General features: G+C 42.9%; 1 protein-coding gene across 3 annotated transcripts; it reads left to right on the top strand.

The window, feature by feature from the left end:
• Positions 1-2,437: 2,437 nt before the first annotated feature.
• On the top strand, positions 2,438-24,694 carry plcl2 (phospholipase C like 2). 3 transcript variants are annotated; one of them, XM_088306464.1, is made up of 7 exons: positions 2,438-2,741; positions 2,805-3,281; positions 10,849-13,332; positions 13,568-13,771; positions 17,099-17,174; positions 22,519-22,628; positions 23,335-24,694. In XM_088306464.1, the coding sequence occupies exons 2-7, from the start codon at positions 3,054-3,056 to the stop codon at positions 23,548-23,550; spliced, it is 3,318 nt and encodes a 1,105-aa protein (XP_088162590.1). In that variant the 5' UTR covers positions 2,438-2,741; positions 2,805-3,053; the 3' UTR covers positions 23,551-24,694. The 3 variants fall into 3 exon arrangements, with proteins under 3 accessions (XP_088162590.1, XP_088162591.1, XP_088162589.1); XM_088306465.1 differs by having other exon boundaries at positions 2,438-3,281; positions 10,849-10,974; positions 11,059-13,332; XM_088306463.1 differs by having other exon boundaries at positions 2,438-3,281.
• The last annotated feature ends 931 nt before the right edge of the window (positions 24,695-25,625 follow it).

Raw genomic sequence — 25,625 nt, 5'->3', positions numbered from 1 at the left:
AACCGCCTTGACGGGCAGCGGTGGCTCTCTGGTTTCCGCCATTTGTTAAAGTGCTGACTCAGCAGCAGGAAGGGGCGGGAGGTTAACTGCCCCAACATATGCATTCATACATGAGCTTCAATCGCCCACAACTGACGCTGAGTCAGTCACCACGTCGACAAGCTAATAGACAGTTAACTGAGGAAACGATAAGTGGTAGAACGCTGTAAAACGCTCTAAAAAAGGCTCCATTGCTGCAGCCCTAAATGTGATTACTGAAGAAAGCTGCAGCAAAAGGCCCAACTTTTTAAGCTCATCACTTTTGTTTGTTTTTTTGACATATAATCTTCTTTTGTTTGTTTTTTATTTTTAATAAAGTGCCATATGTTCATCATGACAAGGCGGCGGCGAGCTGCTGCAGTGAATTGTGGGAAAACGGCAGGTGCTATAAACTCCCGGCTGAATAGAAACATGATTAGATTGAAAACGTATGAGCTGCCTTAGGGAGGGAGTTGAGAGGGAGGCGGTGGGGGGAGGGGGCTACCATAGGGAGGGTAGGGGGGCATGCAGGTAAGAATTCCACATGCACAACCTGCCATCTAGTTGTATGGCTATGGAATTGCAACACAAACTGAAATAAATGCAGTCAATTCGATATTTGTACCTAATTGATTATTAGATGAAATAGGCATTACATAATCATTCAAATGTAATAATTTGTTAAATAAGTATTTCATGCGATTGGTATTATTTTGGTTTAGAAATATCGGTAAGAAATTGTAAAGGTATCATTGATGCATATTTATGCTACTTACAATTGAATACATTATTTCACATTGTAATTTGCCAATTAATGTTACCAAGACTTGAGATGTTTTAGTTTCAGTACACAAAAAACATATTTTGATTACGTACTCTTTAATCAATTGGTTCATTCGGTCCAGAATCTTAAATAGTTCCACAATTATTAACAATAATCTTTATATCATTTCAAACAATTTTCCCCACACATCTTAACGTAATATTTCAAATTTTAATCGCCTTTAATTCATATTAAATATCCCCCCCCAAAAAAAAAAAATATATTCAAAATATATTCAGTGCGTCTATCTAAGATTAATTAGGCCAATTGATTTATCAGGTACTTAAATATATATAAATATATATACGCACCTCAGTGTGCCGCACTCCTCTCTTCCGCAATTGCTTCTGCATTTGCATTATTCCTTCTCAACCACTAGGTGTCAGCAGTGTACCACTTATTAATTTGTCTGCACGTGTCACGTTTGTTCAAACGTTTTGGGGAAATATTAACATTCATTTGCATGTAAATCGCATATGTTCTATTGTAGCCAATCCTTGTCTGTACATCAGTGCTTTCCTAGACTGAGACTTCTTGAAGGATGCACTTCCTGTGGCCTGAAGACGAAATACTTGAGACCACAACGTCACCACAAATGCAACTATCTTAACATTGTGGCAATAAAAAAACTCAAATGCAATGCTGTATTCTTAATTATTCATTCTGATTAATAATTGCCTCTACGGATGGAAAAATGTCCCATGATAGCAGTTAGCTGCGATCGGCTGGCAATGTATTAATGTTTTTGTCGTAAGGCGTTATTAGCGTTTCTTCAACTCAGTGTACGTAAACGACATAAACTCTTTTTGACCGGCAGATGGCGATGTTGTATAAACCCCAGCTGCCCTCCCTTTCTATCTCTGCATGCAGACAACAGTACAATCTTTGTTTTGCTGGATGTGAACCAGTGACCTAGGTATAAATGCATTAAGTATGAAGTCATGCAAAGTAACATCATGTTGTCTGATTATATGCTTGCCATGTTTCAAAAGTGTTACATCACAGCCCTGTGATGAGACGATGAGAAAGTTCTTGTCTAACTGTCATTCTATGACATCCTCGCTGCGTTGCTGCGTATCATCGCTTTTGAGACCCCAGAAAAATAAATGTCATATTTTGGATTATGCCCAAAACAATATGGACTGTTCAACATACAAAGGGGCATCGCCACCTTTTGGCCCATCATGCAAATTACAGCCTTTCATGATTCGAGCTCACTATTTTCAGATATTTCAACTGCCTGACCTGTCTTTGAAAAGTTTCAATCTGACAGCGATGCTGTTGTATTGATACCGTATAAAGAAAGACAAACAATACCGTATTGTGACAATGATACAATATGAGCTAAATAAATATGCTGTCCGAAAATGGCAAATGTATCTCCATTTATATTGTCGCCCAAATAGCGTTGCATTCCCATGATATCCTCGTCACTATACAAAAGCGGCATATTTACACTAGAACTGGTCAGCTCGTATTTGCTCTGACACTTAAAAAGAAAAAACAATTGCAACGCTCACAATGAGGTGTGATTGACAGCACATCCTGTTTTGTTTTTTTTGCCCGGCGCGCGTTCACGAGGTGACTCAACTTACTTGCGCGTGCACGTATGAATTGTGGCAGTTGCGGTTTGAACATCCAACTGTAGCTAGCACGTTTTTCGGACACCGAGTCAAGGAAAGTCTAATCCGATGGTGGTTCTCTCACTTGTTCTTGTCGGGGTCTTCTTTTCAAAAGCGAAAAGTTGTCAGGTAATTAGATGACTACTTAGCTGGCTGGCTAGGTAGCTAACCGGAGCTCACTAGCCGGAGCAGCTGTTAACTCACCACCGCCTCACCCCCCCCACCACTCCCCCTCAAATGGAGAGCGACGCCGCCGCCAACGAACGAGCGCTCCCCCGGTGAGTCGCACCGCGGGGATTTCGCTGTTAAAAGCGACACGTTGACACCCGTCTGTCTGGCAGCTCGCTACCAACTCGGTCCGATGTCACGGTGTCGTGTACCGACACCACCAGTGGTTCCGCCGCCGTCTCTCCGCGCACACGCCTCCCCTGCTAGCCGCGCGGCACCTCCGAGCAGACGGCGGCGGACGATCGAGAAGCAGCAGCACCCCGCGCGGATGTTCCCAACCAGGATATTGGATTAAATCCGAAGCAGGAGATTTTTTTGGTTCAAAACTGTGCGAGTGTGTGTGTGTGTGTGTGTGCGCGCCCATGGCGGAGTTCGATGAGGACGGCGCCAGCTTGCTGGTTCACGCGGCAGCCGAGATGGGCGTCCAAGCGGCGGGGAAGACGCCCGGTGAGGGCTCGGTGTCGAACGGCGACTGTGGCATGTGTGAAGACAACATGGTCGGCCAAGGTGGCGGCGGCGGCGGCGGCGTGGAAGCCTCCGTCGATCCCGACAACAAGGCAGACATGCCCCGCAGGAGCAGCATCATCAAGGTGGGTGGAAATATGGAAGTCAGCCTCCACCTGAGCCTAATGGAGCTCTATAAACCATTTTTTTCCCCAGCATTTCCAGTGATGACTTTCCAAAACACACCCATTGTACCTGAAATGACCAGTTTACACCAGCACATCGTGTACGTTGACTATTTTGCAAACAGTCATTTCATCTTGCCTAACAAGTAGCCAAGATGATGACAGCATACAGGAGTGGAGCCCTTCGCATGTCGAAACCTCCTGCAGATGTTTCCCCTTGCTAGTCATGCTAAGTTTTGCTCTACTGTTGCTGCCGGACTCATGTAAGAAAATATGCCGTGTAAAAATGACGTTTTAGTCATAATGGGGCTTTGATTTATACCTGGGCCTTCAGTGGGACTTACCTGACTTCATCCTTTGTAAAACTACAGTCACGTTAACCAACACTCTCCAAAAATGTAATTTAACAGCACAAAATTGTGTCCCTCATAATCATTTTATAAATAAAATGCATCATACTTGCAGAGATGACCAATGTTCCATGTATTAATGTGTGCTGATCACGACAGATGTTATTTGCTAGTTGAAGTTGGCTGTAAAGTTTTGCTCTGACCAACCAATCAGAGGACAAACAAAAAAAACGCCGATGTCATCAAGGGCCAGCAAGGATGCATATAAAGATATGATTGGTCAAAGAAGCAGTCCCATTGTTAATATAATTGACATGACGTGGATCAGCACAACTGATTCTGAAGGCCTTCTCTGCAAATTAGATTGACATGGCAACAAATTGAGGCTGAAGTCTGATTGGACAAAAAAGTGTCTGCTGCCTTTTTTTTTTGTAGTCGTATACAAACACAGAGGTTAGTCTACTTTGGAACTAATTCCATTCCAAAAGGTTGCTCGTGTCTTGAATTGTTTGTAAGTCATTATTTTGTTGGAAAGTACCCACTTTCGGCACACTCGCACTCATACAGAGAATCGGGACAAGAGTTTTTTTTTTTTTTTACATAAAAACACCAGAGGGTCTTCCCTGGCTTAAATTGAGGCAGGCGGTGCGTTCTGATCTTCTGAGAACGGGAAATATGCAGCTCTTTTCTTCTTCGAGAGCACAAGCAAACGCTTGTTACCAACTGATACTGTTGGGATGGCGCGCAGCGGGACTTGTCTAAGTGTTGCTATGTGGTTTTGTGTCACGATGTTTGGGATTAGAAAGTTCCTAAATAGGGCAGTGTCGTCGTAGTTGTGTTCATTTAACTCATTAAGATCTCCATTTGCTTGAACACATTAGCATTAATGAGCAGTAGGTGTCAGGTGGTGGGTGCGCATCTCTCCAATGAGAAAAAAAAAACCTTTTCGATACTCATCTTGACACATGGGGTGCGATACGAGTCGAGGACTGTTGGATTTCAAAGTGGTTCGGTTCAGTAGGATTACCGATCCGTTCGTTTATGTTACGGCTCAGTTTGAGCGGGGATTGTACAATGAGTTTCCTGTTGTCATTTTACATAATTGTGGATGAACTTGTCAGTCCTGTGAAAGACGATTTGATATGTAACTCAATTCAGTGCATGAAGTGTCGTAAGATGTTTAAGACTCCTGGGTAATGTTTTACAATGTGAAACAAATGCACAAAACGGCATATTTTAAATGAGCTTTTTAAACTGAAAGTGAGCAATTTAAGAATTTGTTCCTGATATCATTGTTTGTGTGTGTTTTTTCTGCCTGTTTGATCCTAATATTGTCAGTGGAGGGTTAGGTACTCATGCTAGTTTGAGAAAGATTATTTTGGTTGTTATTAGAGGCGCTCGTATAGCAAAGTATTTGTTCACAGTAGGGACAGGGGGTAAAAAATTGATTAACTGTGCGGGATTAATCATTCCATCATGGTTGAGGCGAGATTTTCTCTCTGTTGCCCACCCACATGACAACTGCGCGTCTGTCATAGTCATGATTTAATTTTTTTTTTTATAAGTATTTCATGAAAAAAAAACATACTGTATATATACATACATATTTAATTTAGCCTAAAACATTGAAATTTGTATTTTTTTTCCTGATGAACTACAATCATTTCAAAGCAGCCCTGATTAAAAGCTGCAACAGTTAAATATAGCCATGGAATCACATTTGTACATCCGGGACTTGTACATTGACTTCTTTGTATTAATCGCTGCGGATCCCCGTGTTATATAACATGTGATATTTGCAAAGAACAAAGTCACAAAAATGGATAAACTTGTATTTACCTTAAACACGAGTAGATGTTACCCCGGACTCGACCAGACGTGTTCCGTAATTTCATTTGTCAGATGTGATGTGAGACTTTGGGTTAAATATATTGACCTCTTGAAGCTCAGCAGTAACAATTCTATGAATAAAACCGTCATGTTAAAAGCCGCATGGTTGAAAATTTGTGGGGAAAAGTACGGTAACCCTTTCTGTGACAGGCTCAGAAAAATGGGAACATTAACGATGCAGTTTTTTTTTCTGGGTGAGACAGGTGGCACCGGCCAAGGTTCTTGAAACACAATTTACAGTTTTTTTCGGCAATACCAAGTGCACTAGAGGGTAAGGTTGCTGTTCAAGAATTCATTCGGTAGATCTGTGTCAAAAGAAAAACATTGAGAAAAGCAGAAAAAAAACAAAGTCAGACTTGACAGTCAACATGTGGCCACTTTAGAGCGCCTCGTTGAGAGCTGCAAGTGTGTACGTTTTGATTGATGAGCGCTCACAGCTTTCGAGAGCGTAGAGAAGACCATTATTTATTTATTTATTTGACATAATCCTCAAGCTTTGTTTTATATACTAGTAGGTAATTGCTTTTATTTGGCAGAGTTTGTAATCACAATTTTGTTAGATTCACGGAGATGGTTTCTGTTGTTATGTTTCAGGCCACGCAAACGATCCGCATTATGTTTCACGTCACACTCCCCCAGTTTATTTTTTAATTTTTTTATTTGTGTATTTATTTTCTTGAAGATGATTTTAACGGGATCACCACAATTCAACCTTTTGTGACTTCGCTCATCCCGGTCCAAAAGTTTCCGCGTGTCTCATCCTCGAAGCTATGCTTTGAAACGCCTTTTTCGCTTCTTTTTTTTCTTTCTTTTACCGTGCTTAACCTCAATGCTCAGTGGCCTGAAAACAAAAGAGCCCCGTAATCACACGACACCACCGAGAGCCCCCGTGAATCAGCACGGGATCTAATTGATATGCGCAGTGAATCCGGTCTAAATTCACGGCGTGCTTTTTGTCACTCTCTGCTTTGCCAACACAGATGGAAAAACATCACATGAGTCACTTGCCGCCCAGCCTTACTCAAACGTGGTGTTACGATGTTAAGCGTTGCTTACTCTATTCCTGCCGTAGATGGCTTAAGATGCCAAATATGAATTGTAACTGGGAGGTTTGCCAGTGAATTAAAATGTTGTAATGCTCTCAATGCTAGCCATTAGCTCGTCTCCAATGTTTTGCGTTGTGTGTTAGCGCTAAGCTAGCATAGCTGCGGTTCTCTTTGTTTTATGATTAGCTTCACTGTAAACTTCAGGTGAGAGTGGTTTTAAACGGCTTGAAGCCTTCTTTTTGGAAGAATTGTTCACTATCTGACAAATTCCTGCTTGTTATGAACACTCGGGTCACTTTTGTTTCAAGGCACCACCATACAAAAGTACACAGAATTTATTACATGTCAACAATTCAATTTAACAGGTAAACACTGTCTGGCACAAAACAGTGGATGGAAAAAGCAAAATGTGTCAAGCAACTGTCATCATGATAACATCAGCTTAAATATTTTCTTTTTAGGAAATAGCCGCTGCAAAAGTTGACCAACTAATTTCAATACTTTATTCAACTGTCATGATGTTTTAAAAAAAAAAAAAAAAAAACTCCTTTCAAATTCCTTGGTTTTATTTTGCCATTCTGGAGTGGATACACAATGTATTCATTTTTTTTTTTTTGAAAGGCGTCAGTGTCACAATAGTTACCCGGATAATTACCATCATCCGCACCAAACCAAACACGGCGGAACATATTTCTCGTTTCCCTTTACGCTGCAGCAAACCAGTCTGGCCTGAACTGCCCTCATCTGACATTGTTTGCTAGGCAGTTGGGATGTCAATTTAGCTTCCAGCTATTTAAAATTAACATCCTCTTCTCGTTCTTCTGAATGTTCTTTAAATCAACAAATGGACGCATCACTTACCATAAATACTCGCACACTTGAGGTGAATTGTATTGCGAAGTGGCGTGTGGTAATTTTTTTTTTTTCTCCGATGTGAAATATGTGCCCTGGCTCAATAAATGTTGAGAAACAGTGATCTAGAGTCTTCAACTAACGATCATGCATGTTCTTGGAGTGTGGCGGAAGCAGCAGTAAGAGGTGAAAACCCATGAAAGCATGAGGAGAACATAAAAACCTGCCCTGCCACCATGCCTAGTGCAAAACTTTGATGGTAAAAGAAGCAGAAATTGTGACATTTCTTGAAATTTACAGCATGCTGTAAATGCTAGTAAAATCTCACAAAGTCTGAGGGTTGAAGGAACATTTATTTCACTCTGTCAGGTGACGCAAGAGGATGTGGTGAGCTCAACACAAACCGCGTCCAGTACTATTAATTCTAGAACAACAATAGCAGTGTGGTTTGTGAAAGCACCTTCACGCTATAAGAGTGTTCATGAAACAGCACAACGTGTTTACGGGGACCTGTGGTGCATTTACTCGTTGCCATGTAAAAGTAACTGGTCCAGTTGCAAAGTTGCGGATAGTGGTTTGATGGTGATGATGGCTGCATTTGCATTCCAGCTCACACACGGTGAAATGCATTCATCCATTTCACAAAACGGCATGCAGTGAGTAAAAAACCCTGTGAAGTGAATTCAGTTATTTGTTTGTAAAGGTAATGTGGAAAAATATATTGTTAGTGTTTTATACCATTCCATTTTTTTTTTTAAAGGTCTGGGGTTTTGACTAAATGGCGCACTGTGGAGTCTTGCATGAATTGCCCCACTCAACTACCGGAATTTCCGGGCTATAAGGCACACCCGAATATAAGCCGCAGCAACTCCTTTTGGGGAAAAAAAAACAAAAATAAACACGACATACAAGCCGCACCAGGCTATACGCCGCAGTTTCTATGTTGAAAAAAATTAGTTTATTTTATTTTATTCATTTTTTAATAAATGTAACTGACCTAACAAATGGAAGCGATTCAGAAATGGGTGTCATTCTGAACGGGTCCAGGACAGGATGGGAGTCGTTTTAACTTGGACAGCCCGGACAGGATTTATTTATTTATTTATTTGTTAATTTATTTATTTTTACAATAGTACAGGATTTTTTTTTTTCCTGCGGGAGTGTAATGAAACGGCCGTGAAAATCCACTCCCGTGTCAACCTCTAATCTGAAGGGACAGCCATTGTGTGGACTTGGCTCTTCTTTCTTTTCGAGCGACTTTAATACTACATTTTCCTCTTCGTCTCTCACGGGAAATAAATCATCCCTCGTAGGTCCCATCTGGTTTCGTTGTGTGCCCTGTTGCCCATTCACGAGCGGCTATGCCGACGTTATTGAAAGACATCGACATTGAGCATTCATAAGGCGGTCACACAGCTGACTCTTGTCCCATCTCATGTGACTGTCACGTCGTGGCTCTGAGAAGACACAGGTGTTTTGTTTATTCAGCACAAGAAGTCGTGTGTTGTCGAGAGAGCGCTTCGTTGTCACTTCCTGTTGCACCTCCAGGCGCTGGAACCGCTGGCATGTCGGAGTTGTTCTTCCAACCGTTGCTGATGTGTGTCACTATGTGTGTGCACATTGCTTATTCTTGCGTCAGCTGGAGTTGTGACTCAGTTACACAAGTGCTGCTCGACTCAACCCTCTCGTTTCCTGGATTGCACTAAAAAAAAAAAAAATACCATTCGAAATTTAAGGGAAATTATGCCTCGGATAGAGCAGATAAGTGAGACAGGAGAGAAAAAAAAAAAACGTCTGACCCAAGGAAGTAGAGGTTAATCTACAGGAAGTAGACACAAGTTATTAGCGCGCCGCTAATTTGACTCCATGTTAACACGCTCACATTCTTTCGCCCGCTCATAAGGATTCTATGTGCTCGCGCATCAAACTGAGGAATTCATCCATTCAGCAAGCGGAATGTGACTTGTTTTAGCATGATAAATAAGTGGGAATCTGATCATATCGTTCAGATATGTCGAAGGCATATGTTTGAAGAGTGCTTTTCGAAAATGAGGTGAAAGTCAACAATGTCCAGATTTTTGTCTTTTTTTTTAATTTTTTTTTTACATGTTTTGATTGAGCCTGTATACCACTTTAGCAGAGTAGGATTCATATTTGTAAAATGTGTAGGTATACATTTTTATTGTTTTTCAAAATAAAAACCAGATTGATTCATACATAATACAATCACAATCATCATTTACAGTCTACAACTTTAAAAAGGCAAAACAAAAATCTGACAAGGACTTAACATGCCACGGACACAATTTACATTGTCATATATATATATATATATATATATATATATATATATATATATAAGCGATTATGAGCCTCTTCACGAAACACACATAGAAATGAGCAGAGAAAGAGTAATACTCTGACTGCAACAAAATGTAGTCGTAAAATGACAAAATTTCAAAGTCATTATTTCACGTTTAATGGGCACTATTAGTTCCTCACATGACGAACAAGATTGACTTTCCTGCACTCTGGAAAGTCCACACATAAAAGTTTGCCCTCATGTTGAACCTGGTGCTGCTGCAGCTACAATGGGGAAATAAAAAAAAAAAAAAAGCTGGGTTCACTGAAAATGTCAACGCTGCCTGGAGATTTTGAGTCCATTCGTGCGGGCAACTTTTCTCTCCGGAAGGGAACTTCTCGGTAATGTACAGTGACAGGTACTTGTTGTCCTCAGCTGAATTCAGAAGTGCAAAATATGTTCACAGTTCAGGAGGCGATGAGGCTACCAGTGGTTTTGGATGTGATTCATGCCTTGAAGGAGACATGTCGTGCTTTTGTTCACTATTTAAAAAAGTTCCTAGGTGACCGAATATACTGTTGTTTTTTTTTAAATACCTCAAGGATAAAAAATTCTAGCACACTATTTCTCATCTCAGCGAAATTAGTCTTGAGGGGGCGGTCCTATATCATGCAAGTGAGCCCTCCCTAATCCCGCCCCCTATACTTCTGGGCGAATGGTTTTGTTCCCACGACAACTTGGTGTGGACTTATCTGAGTGCAGCTCTGCTTTCCTTTGCCTCTGACAAGTGATTCACACTGTGTATCGTCCGGCTAAGGCTTGAGTAGTTCTGGATATTCAGCCAGCCTAGCTACCAAGTCATGGGTAGAGAAACTCACTGTGGGGGAGGTTAGTATGTAAATTAGCCAAATCATGACTCCGATTGAGCTGATTTACATAATAACTGACTTGCTCGCAAACACAATTTCAAAAATAGGCAAGTGTTTACTTGATTAATTTTACACTTGAAACCTAACTATTTGGATACTGGACACTCCAGGACATTTTCCACAATCTGCCCCCTTAAAGTATTTTTGTTAAATTCACAGGATTCCTCGAGACAGCGGAAGGAGCGGAAGAAGACTGTGTCGTTCAGCAGCATGCCCACCGAGAAGAAGATGAGCAGCGCCAGCGACTGCATCACGGCCATGGTGGACGGCTCCGAGCTGAAGAAGGTGCGCTCCAACTCGCGCATCTACCACCGCTACTTTCTGCTTGACGCTGACATGCAGTCTCTGCGCTGGGAACCCTCCAAGAAGGAGTCTGACAAGGCCAAAATCGACGTCAAATCCATCAAGGAGGTTCGCACGGGGAAAAACACGGACACTTTTCGAACCAACGGAACCTATGATCAGATCTCGGAGGACTGCGCATTCTCCATTATCTTTGGGGAGAACTACGAGTCCTTGGACTTGGTGGCCAACACTGCAGATGTAGCCAACACCTGGATTACCGGCCTGAGGTACCTGATCTCCTACGGCAAACATACGCTAAACATGATCGAGAGTAGTCAGAATAACATGCGTTCGTCGTGGCTTGGTGAACTTTTCAACGAAGTGGATGGCAACAACAGTCAACAGATCACAATATGTGCTGCTGTGCAGCTGGTCAAAAAGTTGAACCCGGGACTTAAAAATGTGAAAATTGAGCTGAAGTTCAAGGAGCTTCACAAAGTAAAAGACAAGGTTGGCTCTCAGGTGACGAGAGATGAGTTCATTGAGGTCTTTCACGAGCTTTGCACGAGGCCGGAAATCTATTTTCTCTTTGTCCAGTTCTCCAGCAACAAGGAGTTTTTGGACACTAAAGACTTAATGATATTCCTGGAGGCCGAGCAAGGAACGGCACAAGTCAGCGAGGACACCAGCGTGGAAGTCATCCAGAACTACGAGCCATCCAAAGAGGGTCGGCTCAGAGGCTGGCTCTCTCTGGACGGCTTCACCAACTATCTTCTGTCGCCAGAGTGCCACATATTTGACCCGGAGCACAAGACAGTGTGCCAAGATATGAACCAGCCATTGTCCCACTACTACATCAACGCCTCTCACAACACTTACCTTATTGAAGATCAGTTCAGGGGCCCCTCTGATGTGACGGGGTACATCCGCGCCCTCAAAATGGGCTGTCGCAGCGTGGAGCTGGACGTTTGGGACGGACCGGACAATGAACCCGTGATTTACACTGGTCACACCATGACCTCGCAGATTGTCTTCCGCAGCGTCATCGACGTGGTCAACAAGTACGCCTTTGTCGCTTCAGAGTTCCCACTGATCCTGTGTTTGGAGAACCATTGCTCTTTGAAGCAGCAGAAAGTCATGTTTCAGCACCTCAAGAAGATTCTGGGAGATAAGCTCAACCTGGATCCCCCTAAACCGGATGACTGTTACCTCCCGTCTCCCTCGGATCTGAAGGGGAAGATCCTGCTGAAGGGCAAGAAACTCGGCACCAACTGCACAGCTTCTGAGGGGGAGGTGACGGATGAGGACGAGGGGGCTGAGATGTCGCAGAGAATGAGCATCGACTCTCCAGAACAACAGACGGTTGTGCTCAAGAAGTTCCAGCTGTCAAAGGACCTTTCCGACCTGGTCACGTTGTGCAAGTCCATCGAGTTCAAGGACTTCCCGACGTCGTTCCAGGGCCAGAAGCATTGGGAGCTGTGCTCGTTCAACGAAGTCTTTGCTGGCCGTTGTGCAAGCGACTTTCCCGGGGAATTTGTTAACTACAACAAGAAGTTTTTGGCGCGGGTTTACCCCAGTCCCATGCGGATCGACTCCAGCAACATGAACCCACAAGACTTCTGGAAGTGCGGTTGCCAGATCGTGGCCATGAACTACCAGACTCCTGGTCTGATGATGGATTTGAACATTGGCTGGTTCCGCCAGAACGGGAACTGCGGTTACGTCCTGCGGCCGGCGATTATGCGCGAACAGGTGTCATATTTCAGTGCCAACACAAAAGATTCAGTGCCTGGTGTCTCTCCGCAACTGTTGCACATTAAGATCATCAGCGGACAGAACTTTCCCAAGCCAAAAGGCTCGGGTGCCAAAGGGGACGTCGTGGACCCTTACGTGTACGTGGAAATCCACGGGATTCCCGCCGACTGTGCTGAGCAGAGGACTAAGACGGTCAATCAGAACGGGGACAACCCGCTGTTTGACGAGAGCTTCGAGTTCCAGATCAACCTGCCCGAGCTCGCTATGGTTCGCTTCGTGGTGCTGGACGATGACTACATCGGCGACGAGTTCATCGGCCAGTACACCATTCCCTTCGAGTGCCTGCAACCGGGTTTTCGTCACATCCCGCTGCAGTCGCTCACCGGCGAGGTCCTGCCGCACACCCTGCTCTTCGTTCACGTGGCCATCACCAACCGGAGGGGCGGCGGCAAACCCCACAAGAGGGGCTTGTCAGTGCGCAAGGGGAAGAAGAGCAGGGAGTACGCCAGCATGAGGGTGCTGCTCATCAAGGCTCTGGACGATGTCTTCAAAATGGCCGCACTACCGCTGAGGGAGGCCACGGACCTCAGAGAAAACATGCAGGTCAGACACTTGATGTCTTTTCACTTTGTTCATGCAGCTCCTCAAAATCTGTGTGATTAATTCGCTTAGTTTAATTGCTAAACTTGGCAACACCGACCAACCTGAGTCCGCTAAATTTGTCAAAGAGTTGTACATAGGATGTAATTTAAATAATCCACATCCCCCGATTGTCGTCATGACTTATCTGTGATATGCTTTGAACCCTAAAGTCGTCATTTGTCGTCGTCCACTGCAGAATGCCATTGTGTCCTTCAAAGAACTGTGTGGCCTTTCGGCAGTGGCCAATCTCAAGCAGTGCATCCTGGCCCTCTCCCCTCGGCTTAGTGCACAGGACAGCGGCCCCCTTCTACTCTTCAACTTGGCTGACCACTATCCAGTCATGGAGCCGCAAGGTTTGCTGCCAGAGGTCCTCAAAAAGGTGGTCACCACCTATGACTTGGTGAGTAGTGGGAAAAGTCAAGTTTGTTTGGCTCTGCATTGACTGAGGGGGAACCATATCACATGTGTCTGCGGGGTTTTAACGAGCGTTAAAAGGAAGACCTTTCCGTATGCGTCTAATGTAACTTGGAGTTGAATTTCAGTGGCTTTTTAAAAAATGGCATTCGTCAAACTCTTTGTGCAGTGCGTCACCTTTTCTCACGATCGTGACACACACTTTCGACTACCTGCTATGTCACATACAGAAGTGTGTTGTATGCCTAAATTTGACTTCTGTGTTGGCATTTCTCTCCCTCATAATTGACATGACAAGCACAGATTCACCCCCTAATCTTTATCTTCAATGTAAAAGCTGTGCAGATCTCAAATCCAAAGCGATGCAACGCCGCCGTCTACTGGATTTATTATTTTTTTTTCAGTACAGTGAGTTATAAAAACTTACACAGAGGAGTGAGATCGTCTTCCACGCCTACCTACTTGACAAACATATGCATCATTGGTAGTTAATGGTTGGATTCCTGGTGCCGAATATAAGCTTCCACTTCAGTGAATGAATTAATTATCCAGATTTGTGAATAGGAATTGTCTGCTACAGGGGTGGGCAAACTTTTTGATTGGCGGCCCACAATGGGTTCTAAAATTTGACAAAGGGGCCGGGGATGGAGTGTTTTGGTAACCTCCCCTCATCTGAGAAAAAAAATAAATATTTAATTTTAAATGAAAGTGAACAAAATAATTACAACAATATATATATATATGCCTTTGAAAAACCACAGCATTTAGAAAATAAAACATTCACAAGGTTTATTTATTTTCTTTTTTTTCAAGTTCGGCGGGCCGGGATAAAACGTTTAATGGGCCGCATGTGGCCCCCGGGCCGCAGTTTGCCCACACCTGGTCTACTATATTTTATGTGCCCTCCAAATGACCGACAACCAGTCAAGCATGTACTTTTCGTCTCCCGCCAAAAGTCCAGTGGGAAAGGCTCTTCCTAAATGATCCACAAGTACTCTAATAATTGGATGGATGTTGCTCTGAGCCCTGCAGTGATGTGAGTGGTGACGGGTGTACCAAAAAGTCACTTGGGACAAAGTCTGTTTCCCTTATGACCCCCAAAGAGTCAAACCACTTAAGAAAATTTATGGATGGATGCATTTGTCTATACATCCCACAATGTAGTCATCCACAACCACGGAAAAATAATCAGTGTCCGCTCCGTTTGGATCAATAGCTTGATTTTTTTTCTTTTTTGTTGTTGTTTTTTTTTTGCCGTGCTTAATGGGGACAGCAGCCTTGGCGAGCTCATAGCGCCGCCGCTGCTGTTAAGTAATAAAATCAATACCAGCGCATTACACAACACACCAGGCTTTCCCCGTCTCCCTGTTTATTTATTTATTTTGTTACGCATGGCTGATTCTCTTCCAGCGCCTCTTGGCACATGAGACGAGCGGATGTTGTTGTCGAGTTGTTGCCACTTTGAATAATTTAGCAGCAACTCAAATGCACAGCAAGGGCACGCCGCGACTGTTTAGCGTTTTATTCGTCATGTAGACGCGCTTTTATGTGACGTGCGCTCGTGGTTGTTAAGGTGACCCTTGTTGAGGTAATTGTGTGTGATGGAATGAGGACAATTGAGCTGGCTAGAGAGAGGAGAGTGTGACAGGTATTTGTGGAGCACAATCAATCCAATCAAGATCCCGGGGACTCTAACAGGCACTTGCAACCTAATGAAAATGAGGAGCACTGTAAATAATGTGGAGATCATTAGGAACACTGGACTCTGTGTGACTGTGAGTGGGGACTAACATTTCTGGTTCCTAATTGGCGTGAGGAAAATCTTGGGCTGACCCGTGTATTCTATAAAAAGAAACCTCCAGGAGGACAAAAGGTCCAAAGCGGGATGCCAATGAGTTCAGATACCGTATATGTACGTGATGGAATGTTTATTTCCATTTTCAATATTACCGTATTTCACGGACTATAAGGCGCACCGGCATCTAAACCGCGGCAACTCCCAAAAATAAATAAATAATAATAATTTAAAAAAAAGACATACAAGGCGCACCAGACTATAAGCCGCTGTTTTCTGTTGAAATTTTTCTTTTGGTGCTGTGAATGCACATCAAGGTACATTAACAGATTGTTAAAACAGTGCCTTTTAACACAGCAACAACTTTGCAAATTAAACAGAACAGAACCAAGGGGAAAAAAAATCAAGATTTATTTGGCGTATTTTCTGACCGATACAGCGCCCCTACTGGTGAAAGAAAAATCCACAGAAAAGTCGCACTGTTGTATTAGCTACACCGTTCAAAATCTGGGGAAAAAGTATCGTCTTATAGTCCGGAAAATACGGTAATCTTGTTAGACGTTGATAACATGTATGATGAGATTCTACTGCACTTCATGAAAAAAAGCCAAAGAAAAAGCACCGGCAGGATTCGGTGTGGCGAGATAAGCAGCCACTTGGAGAAAAGGGCCCTGCATTAATTTTGGGTTGAGGATGAAGCCGCTTCTCAAAATAAATCACACAGACATTTGATTTCCCCGTGGGGGAGGAAATGACAGCGTCGGCCGCAGCAATGAGCACGTTTACTGCAGCTGCGGTTTCGCCGTGATTGCACCGTCGGGGCTTCGCCGCGCTGCAACAAAATTATAATCATCACTCAGGAAAAGAAGGCTCCACTGTACTGTGTGTTCAGATGGCTTTAAAGAAGCTGCGACTTTGTTCATAAAACGATTGAACACACATTTGGAAAGCAAATAATTAGCGCGTATTAATATGGTCGTGGCGGATTATTGTCAAATTAATTCCGCAATCGTAGACTTCACCAAAGTGAGTTTTTTAGAAAAGTAAATTGAACATCCGACTGTTACTAATCACTTTAGCAGGCATGTGTGGAGTGTGGCGGATGTGGTTTCCCCGAAAAAACTCAAGAGCCCCCTTCTTATGAGCAACTGTCTGCAGGTCGCCACAGTCTGCGCTCTCCATTTAACAGCATCACAGCTAAACTTAGAGTCTTCCTATGACTCACCCTTGATGTTTGACTTGCTAAAATTACCTCAAGAGCCACATTTTTTTTCTCTCGTCTACGTTTTCGCCCTTCAGACGCGAGGCTTTTAATAGAAAAGTCCCCCTGTCTGCGTTCCCTCTAATTTTGAGCTTTTGCGAACGCGACCTCGCCCACGCAGGCCTTCCTGTAATAGTGGCTGCTGTCTTTTTCGGCGAGACCTCCCATGCGCGGAAGGAAGCTCCCTGAAAACCACAGTGCGACCATGTAGCTCGTTAGGCTAATGTGAACGGTGTGTGTGTGTGTTTTGGTGTTAGGTGATCCAGACGAGCAAAACTCTGCTGGAGAACTCGGACGGGGTCTACGAGAAGATCCTCCAAACCCAAAAAGCTGGTAAGCAGAGGCTATTGCATTAGCACGTTTAGCATTAGCTACAGTGGCCATGTGTGTGTGTGTTTGTTTTTATGCATTACGGGGACAGTTGAAATGTTTCTCTGTCATTAACGCCTCTGTCGTCCTGGATTGGGCGATGATAATGTGCCGCAGTGACTTGACCGCAATGTGCTCAGCAGGGAGGAAGTCAAATTTTTATCACTTCTATTGTCACAAACTCAGCTGTTGTACTGAATGTGACTGGCAGAAAATGAACCGGGTACACACACGGATTTTCTTTGGTCCGGCTTCTTGCATTATTTTGCTATCTTGTGGGCAAAAAAATAAAACAATTAGCACGTTGGCGTGTGTCAAGAGTCCGATGTAATGAAGAGAAGCCGATCACTTTTCAAAATAAAACATTTCTAAGCCTCAATATTTATTTTTTTCATCTGTGCGGCCCGGTCCACTGTGTACCGGGCTGCGGCATGTCTTAGAACATTGTCCTGTAAGATAAGATGAACCTTTTTAAAAATTGTACTCCCAAATCAACAGAATTCATTGACTGGCAATTTTGCTTCAGATTTGGACCTTGTTTTTGTTAGACAACGTAACGATAGTCTGCTCTTGAATTTACTTGAGTAGACTGACTGCAGTGAAAGTCTACTTTAATTTGCCTCGTCTACTCAGACAGAAGTTTCCACAGCTTGGTTTATTTACACCAAGTAGCAACAGTCAGCAATATTTTAGCCCAGCCCGACGTTTGTGGCTCATGTTTCTGCCGGTCGGCAATCTCCTAAAAATAATTGAGGATATTTCAAGCTAAACAAGCTGTTATTTGGATCTCCTCTTCCGCTGCTGCTTAACATCTTGTGGAGCGCTCCAGGATGTGATGTAACTGTTATTGTAACACATGCACAAACACACACACACTCGCGCAGTGTGCGAACCCTTGTTGACAAATTGCGGTCACAGCGTTTATGAGTAAGCAGTAGTCCTCCCTTAAGTGTGAATACAAACACAACCATTGAGGAAAAAAACTAAACAAAACAGTATTTGTCTCCATAACGTCGAATCGAATTAGATTAGAACAGATCGTGAAGCTTACAACATACACTCACCTCTGTGGTGTGTCTGCATTTGTTCTACACAAAATGGCCAATTCCACTTTTCAATCAACAGGAAGGTTCCCGCAGCAGCGCCTTTTTAAATGGTGAATAATCCATTAGGTCGATGCAGGACACATTCTCCTTGAAATGAACACAACACTCATTGGTGTCACTTTGGAAAGACATTGGCGCATTTATTTAATATTCTTGATATCCAGTTGAAGAGCTTTGTTCTAGTACACTCTCGTGTCCTTGCTTGTAAGACAATTATGCGCACTACGAGACTGACTATGGTGCACTGGTAAAACTACTCTAAATAGTCATTTTTTTTTAAACCAGGGGTGGGCAAACATTTTGATTGGCGGGCCACAATGAGTTCTAAAATTTGACAGAGGAGATGGATGGAGTGTTTTGGTAACTTCACCTCATCTGAGAAAAAAAATACATTTAATTTTAAATGAAAGTGAACAAAATCATTACAACAATATACGTCTTTGAAAAACCACAGTATTTAGAAAATAAAACATGAACAAGGTTTATTCATTTAATTTTTTCAAGTTTTACCGGGCCGGATTAAAACGTTTAACGGGCCACATGTGGCCCCCAGGCCGTAGTTTGCCCACACCTGGTTTAAACGGCCATGGTTTTAATTAGTTTTTTCAAGCCAGGGCGTTGGCTCTTAGTAAATGATACATTTTCAAATGAGGGTCTTAAGTCAGTGTTAGGCTTTCACAATCGGGTTTCATGAGAGGTTAAGTTCTCAGTGTAGGATTTTAAACAAAGGGTTCAGGTTCCAAGCAAACATTAGGTTTAAAAATTATGTTTTCAAGCTAGGATTAGCATAGATTTGTTTTTTTTCCCTAGCAGCGATTTAAAGTTTCAAATTAGAGTGACAAGCCAACGTTCTGGTGTGGAGATGGGGTTGTGGTTTAAAAATTGGGTTCTTTGTTCCATTGCTGTTAACTTCAGCCCAATAAGCTTCTAGTGAACGCTGAGCAAACATCCACCCTATGCAGTCCATGTTTCTCGCCTTTCTGGTGGCTTCAGCTTGGTTATTTAATAAAGGGACCAGCATAGGCAGCATGTGGAGGCACAACACAGCACACACACACACACACACAGGGGGAGGGGGAACAAAACGGGGCCTGTGGGGTGTTGATAAATCAAAAGGCAAAGAGAGCTAAATCCTGAAAATCACAGTCGCTTCTAATTATCTCCCAGGAAAAAAAAAAAGGACTCATTGTACGGCTCTTCTTGTGTGAGCCAAAATCACAAAACACAAGCCTCGAGTCTCTGGGCAATTTGTGTGTGTTGTGTAATTATTTGTAAACTCATCTACCTGCAGAGGTCTATATCAAAACTTCTCGTTGTCATGATCAAATGCACGTGTTGCACAAAATTTCCACCTCCTACGAGGAATGGCCCGTTTTTTTCTTATATTTATTTTTTGTTGTGTGCCACTTTTGTGTTTTTGTATACGCCATCCTGGATGTAAGTGTGCATTATTAGGAGCTTCGAAATAACCTCCAAACTCAAATAGACACCTGCTTTTATCTATTGGGAAACCCGACCAGATGTTTGGTCAAGATCTGTGATGTTGAGTTAATGTCAAGTCATCCAACTTGGCCAACGATGGAAAAAAACCTGAATTTGATCTCAATTTTCAAATCGTCCATATATCTAAACTATTGAAATGAAACAATCAAAGACACGCAGACGGATGCCCAGCTCACACATGTTGTGGCATGGTGCAAATTTAGCGGTTTTATAGCTCTCAAAGGAAAGAAGTTTCTGGTCCTATTTGTCCTTCTCAAGGGGACTCCATAAATCTCTGACCACAAAGTCATGGTGAAGAGGATGTTCTTTCCAGACGAGTTACACTAAAATGACTTGCTTCAAAATACAATTCCAGACATCCTCAGCATTTTCAGGCATGGCTTCTTGACACTTTCTTATAAATGTGTAACAACTCGTTGCACACTTGAGTACAATGACAATAAAGGGATTTCTAATTCTAATCTAATATTTCATTTCACCAAATGGGGGCTTGAAAATGGTCAAAAATTATCTTAAAATGAAAAATTAAATAAAAAAATAAAATAGTTAATGTTAATATGAATATTAATTTAATATTAATTTAACATTAATTTAATACTAATTTAATATTAATATTAATTTAGTATTAATATCAATATTATTAATCTTAATAAAATAAAATATAAATATTCTTCAAACCAAAATGGTAGACTCCGTGTCTTTTCAGGTATGGCTTCTCAAGACTTGTTGGTGGGTCTACTCATAATGGACATTTAATCACTAACGTTGCGGGCTGAATTTTCAAATTCCCCCTCAGGAAAGTCAAAATAACCCCTCCAAATGATGCTCCTTAATGAATGGCAGAATTCCTGACCTGTGCATTTTCAGGTATTTACTTTTTTTGCTGGGTCTCCTCATGATAGACATGCTTAGCAGATTTAATTTTGCCAAGCGACAGTGGCTTCGGTGGCTGGTCACAATTTGGTGTGGCGACAAAGTGGTCCACAAGGCCAATGTGTAGCATTGACCGTGTTACGTGCTTGCAATCGGGAGGAAGTTGAGTGAGTCGTGGAGGTCGCCGGTGGGGCGAGTTCCTGTTCAACTGGCTGTTTGCTGTCCTTGCACAATCACCCTTCGGAAAAGAAGGATCTTCCCTCCTCCTGCTGCGCGCCTGCCAGACTCAGTCCAGTGTTGCTAGGCAACCCCCACCCCCCCACAAATGTGCGCGCGCACAAATGTACGTGTGCACCTTGAAGTCATGAAGTGCAGAAAGAGGTAATTGTACCGAAAATGTAAATCTATGCTAAAGAGGAAGCGGGCGGTTGTGTGACATAATTGTTTCACGTCAGTCCATCAGGGGGTTAAACGCCTCGCCCACGTTTATGGCAGTTTCCCCCCACCGTCTATGTGGGGTCTGGGGGGTTCTTCTCGTGTTTCCATGGCAACGCCACCAACAGGACCCACGAGGAGCGTTGACTCCAGCTCACGGCGGAAGCGGTAGTATGTAGGTTGCGTGCTGAGAGCATCTTCCGCACCAGCCGGAACGTTGGAGGCTAAGAAATGTCGTGCATGCGCGCGCACACGCCACGAGGCCTCGTTCCTCTTCCTCCTACATCGTCGTCCTCATCGTCATCACCTTGCTGCCTGCCTGACTGTGTACATGAACGTTACGTTTGTTCCTTTGACTTTACTGCCTTAAGAGGCCTCCCCCCCCACCACTTCTCGCCTTGGAGGCTGTAAAAAAGCAATAACAGTCTGAGCCATTAATACGCAAAACGCACGCGCACACACACACACACACAGAGAGCAAAAGGACGTCTCCCCTCGAATGTTCATTTGTTCAGAGTGCATTTTAGCACTCCGTCACGTACTCAAAGGTTCCCGTGGGTGCTGGCGATACTTGGGGAAAAAAAACAATAGGTTGAAACATTGGCTTTTCAATGAAGTGATTTGAAGTGGTTGAAAATCTAATTAGATTCCAACGATATACGTGTATACACTATACAGAAGAGCAAAGCTTCGCGTTTCATAAAGCTTGGCGGGTGCAGGCAGTTCTTGTGAAATATTGCCTCGACAAGAAAGAAAATGAAGGGGCTTGAAACTGTTGCAATCACACCTTTTATTAGCTGTACAGCTGCCATTTTTTTTTGGGGGGGGGAATAAAATAAATTAAAAATTAAGCAAAGCGTGCAGTTTGTCCTTGCATTGTTGCTGAGCTGAGCTCCTGTCAGTTGTTTGAATGGTTTGTGAATTTTCCTGAATACATGCCGTTTGGTAGAATTCCCAATTTTGGAACCTCAGAGACCTCAAAACAGGCGTGGGCAAACTACGGCCCGGGGGCCACATGCGGCCCATTAAACGTTTTATTCCGGCCCGCCGAACTCGGAAAAAAAAAAAAAAGAATAAACCTTGTGAATGTTTTATTTTCTAAATACTGTGTTTTTTCAAAGACATATATATTGTTGTAATGATTTTGTTCACCTTCATTTCAAATTAAATGTTTTTTTTTTTTCCCTCTCACTCCATCCATCTGCTCCTGGTCTGGCCCCTCTGTCATTGTGGCCCGCCAATCTAAAGGTTTGCCCACCCAGGCTTCAAATGGTCCTCGGAGTACGAGCTGTGCTTGAGAAATGATTTAAAAGCGTTGCAATTGAATGCCAACATGTGAGTTGTTCTCCAGTCGCATGTTAATTCGTTGTCATCTGTTGTCGTTCCGCCAGCCATGCAATTCCACCTGAACCTTCACGACTTGGCTGTGAAGGAAGGTCTAAAGGGCCGCAAGCTTCACAAGGCTGTGGAGAGCTTCACGTGGAACATTACCATCCTCAAGGTGAGGCCGTCATTCAGATTTTCGGTTCCCCTTATTTAAGAAAGAAAAGAAAAAAAAAGTGCATGAGAATGACATCTCTCAAAATAGGTGTTGCTCTTGTTTTTCTCCTTTGGGATTTTGCTCTAAACAAGCTTTGAAACCATTTTTCTCCAGAACTTTTTTTCAAAGCGTTAACTTGCTTGAACTTCAAATGAAGACAGGATGCACCTTAGATTGAAGAATCGAAAGCAAAGAAAAATTCAAACAAAAAAATTATTTTTCAGCTAAACTTTTTTCCCCTGTATTTTTTCCCTTCCCTACAAATTTTCTCCCCCCCAGAATTGACCATCCCTAAAAAATTGAATTCTGACCCACAAAAAATAAATGAAAAATTATTACCCCCCCCCCTTTTTTTTTTAATTTCTCTGAAAATATATTTTCCTCCTTCAAAATAATTAAAAAAAAAAATTCGTCCCTTGCATTTTTCTGCAAATTTTCCCTCCCAAAATAGATATCGTTATCCTTAAAATAATTTGTGAGAAAAATTAAATTTGCCTCAAGAACCCCCCCAAAGTATTTTTTTTGCACCCAAAAAAAAAAAAAAGTGAACAGTGTTTACTTGTTTTTAATGTCTCAAATTAATCATAATCATGCAGCTTTACTTATTAACAGCACACCAAACAAACAAGAACGCACATCTCACCTTCTCTTAATGATCTCCCCTCAGGGTCAGGCAGACCTCCTAAAACGCGCCCGCAGCGAAGTGCAGGAGAACCTGAAGCAGATCCATTACGCAGCACTGACATGCGACCTCAGCAAAGGAAGACCAGCGAGCGGCTCGTCCGACTCCAAAAGTAGCCGACGCAGCCTGGAGGCCATTCCCGAGAGGGCCACCGCGGAGGCAGAGCTCACAGACGATGACGACGACGGCGGCGACAATTGACCATGATTTCACATTCCACCCAAGACTTTGAACTCCCAGGCGCCGCTTAGTAATCTTCAGGTATTTCTACTGAGGAGAAAAAAAAATGCGAAAATGTACACGTTGGTCGACTGGTTAGCACGATGGCCTCACTGCACAGAGGTGCAGGGTTCGATTCCGGCTCCGGCCATCCTGTGTGGAGTTTGCATGTTTTCCCCGTGCCTGTGTGGGTTTTCTCCGGGTACTCCGGTTTCCTCCCACATTCCAAAAACATGCACGGCAGGTTGATTGGACACTCGAAATTGCGCTTAGGTATGAGTGTGAGCACGGATGGTTGTTTGTCTCTGTGTGCCCTGCGATTGGCTGGCAACCAGTTCAGGGTGTCCCCCGCCTACTGTCCGAAGATAGCTGGGATAGGCTCCAGCACCCTCGTGAGGAGAAGCGATACAGATAATGGATGGGGGAAAAAATGCTTAAATCCTGTTCGAAAACTGGTTGTCCACATCCTGCGGGAGCGGTAGAACGTCAGGCATACCTTGAAGTTCGACTAACCTCAGAAAATAACGTACAGATAGACTCAAAAGAAAGCGCTAAGTCCCATTGATGGAAATCAGTTCATTCACAGAAAGTTTGCCGAAATGGCAAAAAAAAAAAAAACAGGGAGTGTCTCACCCTGCTGAAATTGAAAGCATAAACGGCTCTAAAGTGCCAAGTCATCCCGATGTGTTGTCTGCATTTGACGGGTAACTATGCCAAAAATTCAACGGAAAAGAAAAATGAACGTTCAAATTGTTGCAAGAGTTTCACTTGAGCGGTAAGCCTCGTTCAGTTTTAGTAGAATTAGCATGAGAGTGTAGCTTGAGCATCACGTGATTTAGCAGATGTCTCGCATGATTTGCCTTTTGCCTTCAAGTTCAATGACTATTCCGATTCCAATGTTAATTTGATTCACACCCCAAAATAATTCGAGTTACGCCAAACTTGTAGGACTTTTGAGGTCTTTGGAACGTCAAGGTAGCACTGCACATCTTGATCATCGAGCATTTGTAATTGCCTAAACTCTCCTATTCCTCCCACCTAAGACCAAAAAAAGACTGTGGATGTGTTGCAAAGGTGCCTGGTGAAGTTCCATCTCTGCGTTCTGGACACACACACACACACACACACACAATTAAACACAAACGCACGAGCCTTTTGGATAATCCGAGATGTTCCTTAAAGCACAATAGTGAATGTGAAGGGAAGAAATGTTTACATTCCTGAACTTGTTGCGTGCCAAGCAAACCTGATGTGTATATATGGAGATACATGTTCCTTTTTAGTTCTTTCCTTTTTACTCCTATTTGGGTTGAAAAAAAAAAAAAAGATTTATTTTATAAAAAAATATATATATATGTATATGAATATGTTTGACAGGAAGGACTTTGAAACAACCAGCAAGTGCATGAGCAGAACCACCAGTTGAACTGTTTTCCGATCTGCATTAGGTTAATATGTGGAGCCTTTTTACTTTGGTAGTTCGCAGTACTGCTGTTGGATCTGTTTGCCAAGGTCATAAATGCAATTAACTTGTTTTATGCGGACCAAGATGATAATTCCATCAGCTTCTAGAATGTGGGAGATGTTTCCACCGTGAAGCTAAATTTAGTAAAAGTACTTAATTACACAGTAATAACGTTTGGTGGCCGGTCGAGGGTGCAGCTGGCTGCTGGCGACACATTTTGGTTTTTAAACGTTCACTTGTGCAGATCTGATAACAACAATGCCACAAAAAAAAGGCTGTCTTTCAGTGCTGTGGTGTGTTTCTAATTACTGCCAGGATGGAAATAAATAAGCATTTGAACTGTTTATTATTTCATTCCATCCCTGACAAAAAAAATTAAAATGAGTGTTCAAAACGGTGTCTGCTGTTGTGGTGTCATGATGCAAACATACATACATCTTTAAATATCAGATATTTGAACACAAACGGTGAGGCAACACAGAAAGATATACTTTATCCTCTGCAAAGAGTGACTAAAATTATTGTGGCTGAGCAATTGTGATCATCTCCTTCATTTTTGTCTATATCATACTGCCCCCTAGGCGGCCAAAGC

Source organism: Idiotropiscis lumnitzeri, chromosome 10 (genome assembly GCF_059441095.1).
Source record: "Idiotropiscis lumnitzeri isolate Australia: NSW breed Sydney's pygmy pipehorse chromosome 10, RoL_Ilum_1.0, whole genome shotgun sequence".
Lineage (NCBI taxonomy): Eukaryota > Metazoa > Chordata > Actinopteri > Syngnathiformes > Syngnathidae > Idiotropiscis > Idiotropiscis lumnitzeri.
This window is presented reverse-complemented; position numbering and strand designations above follow the sequence as displayed.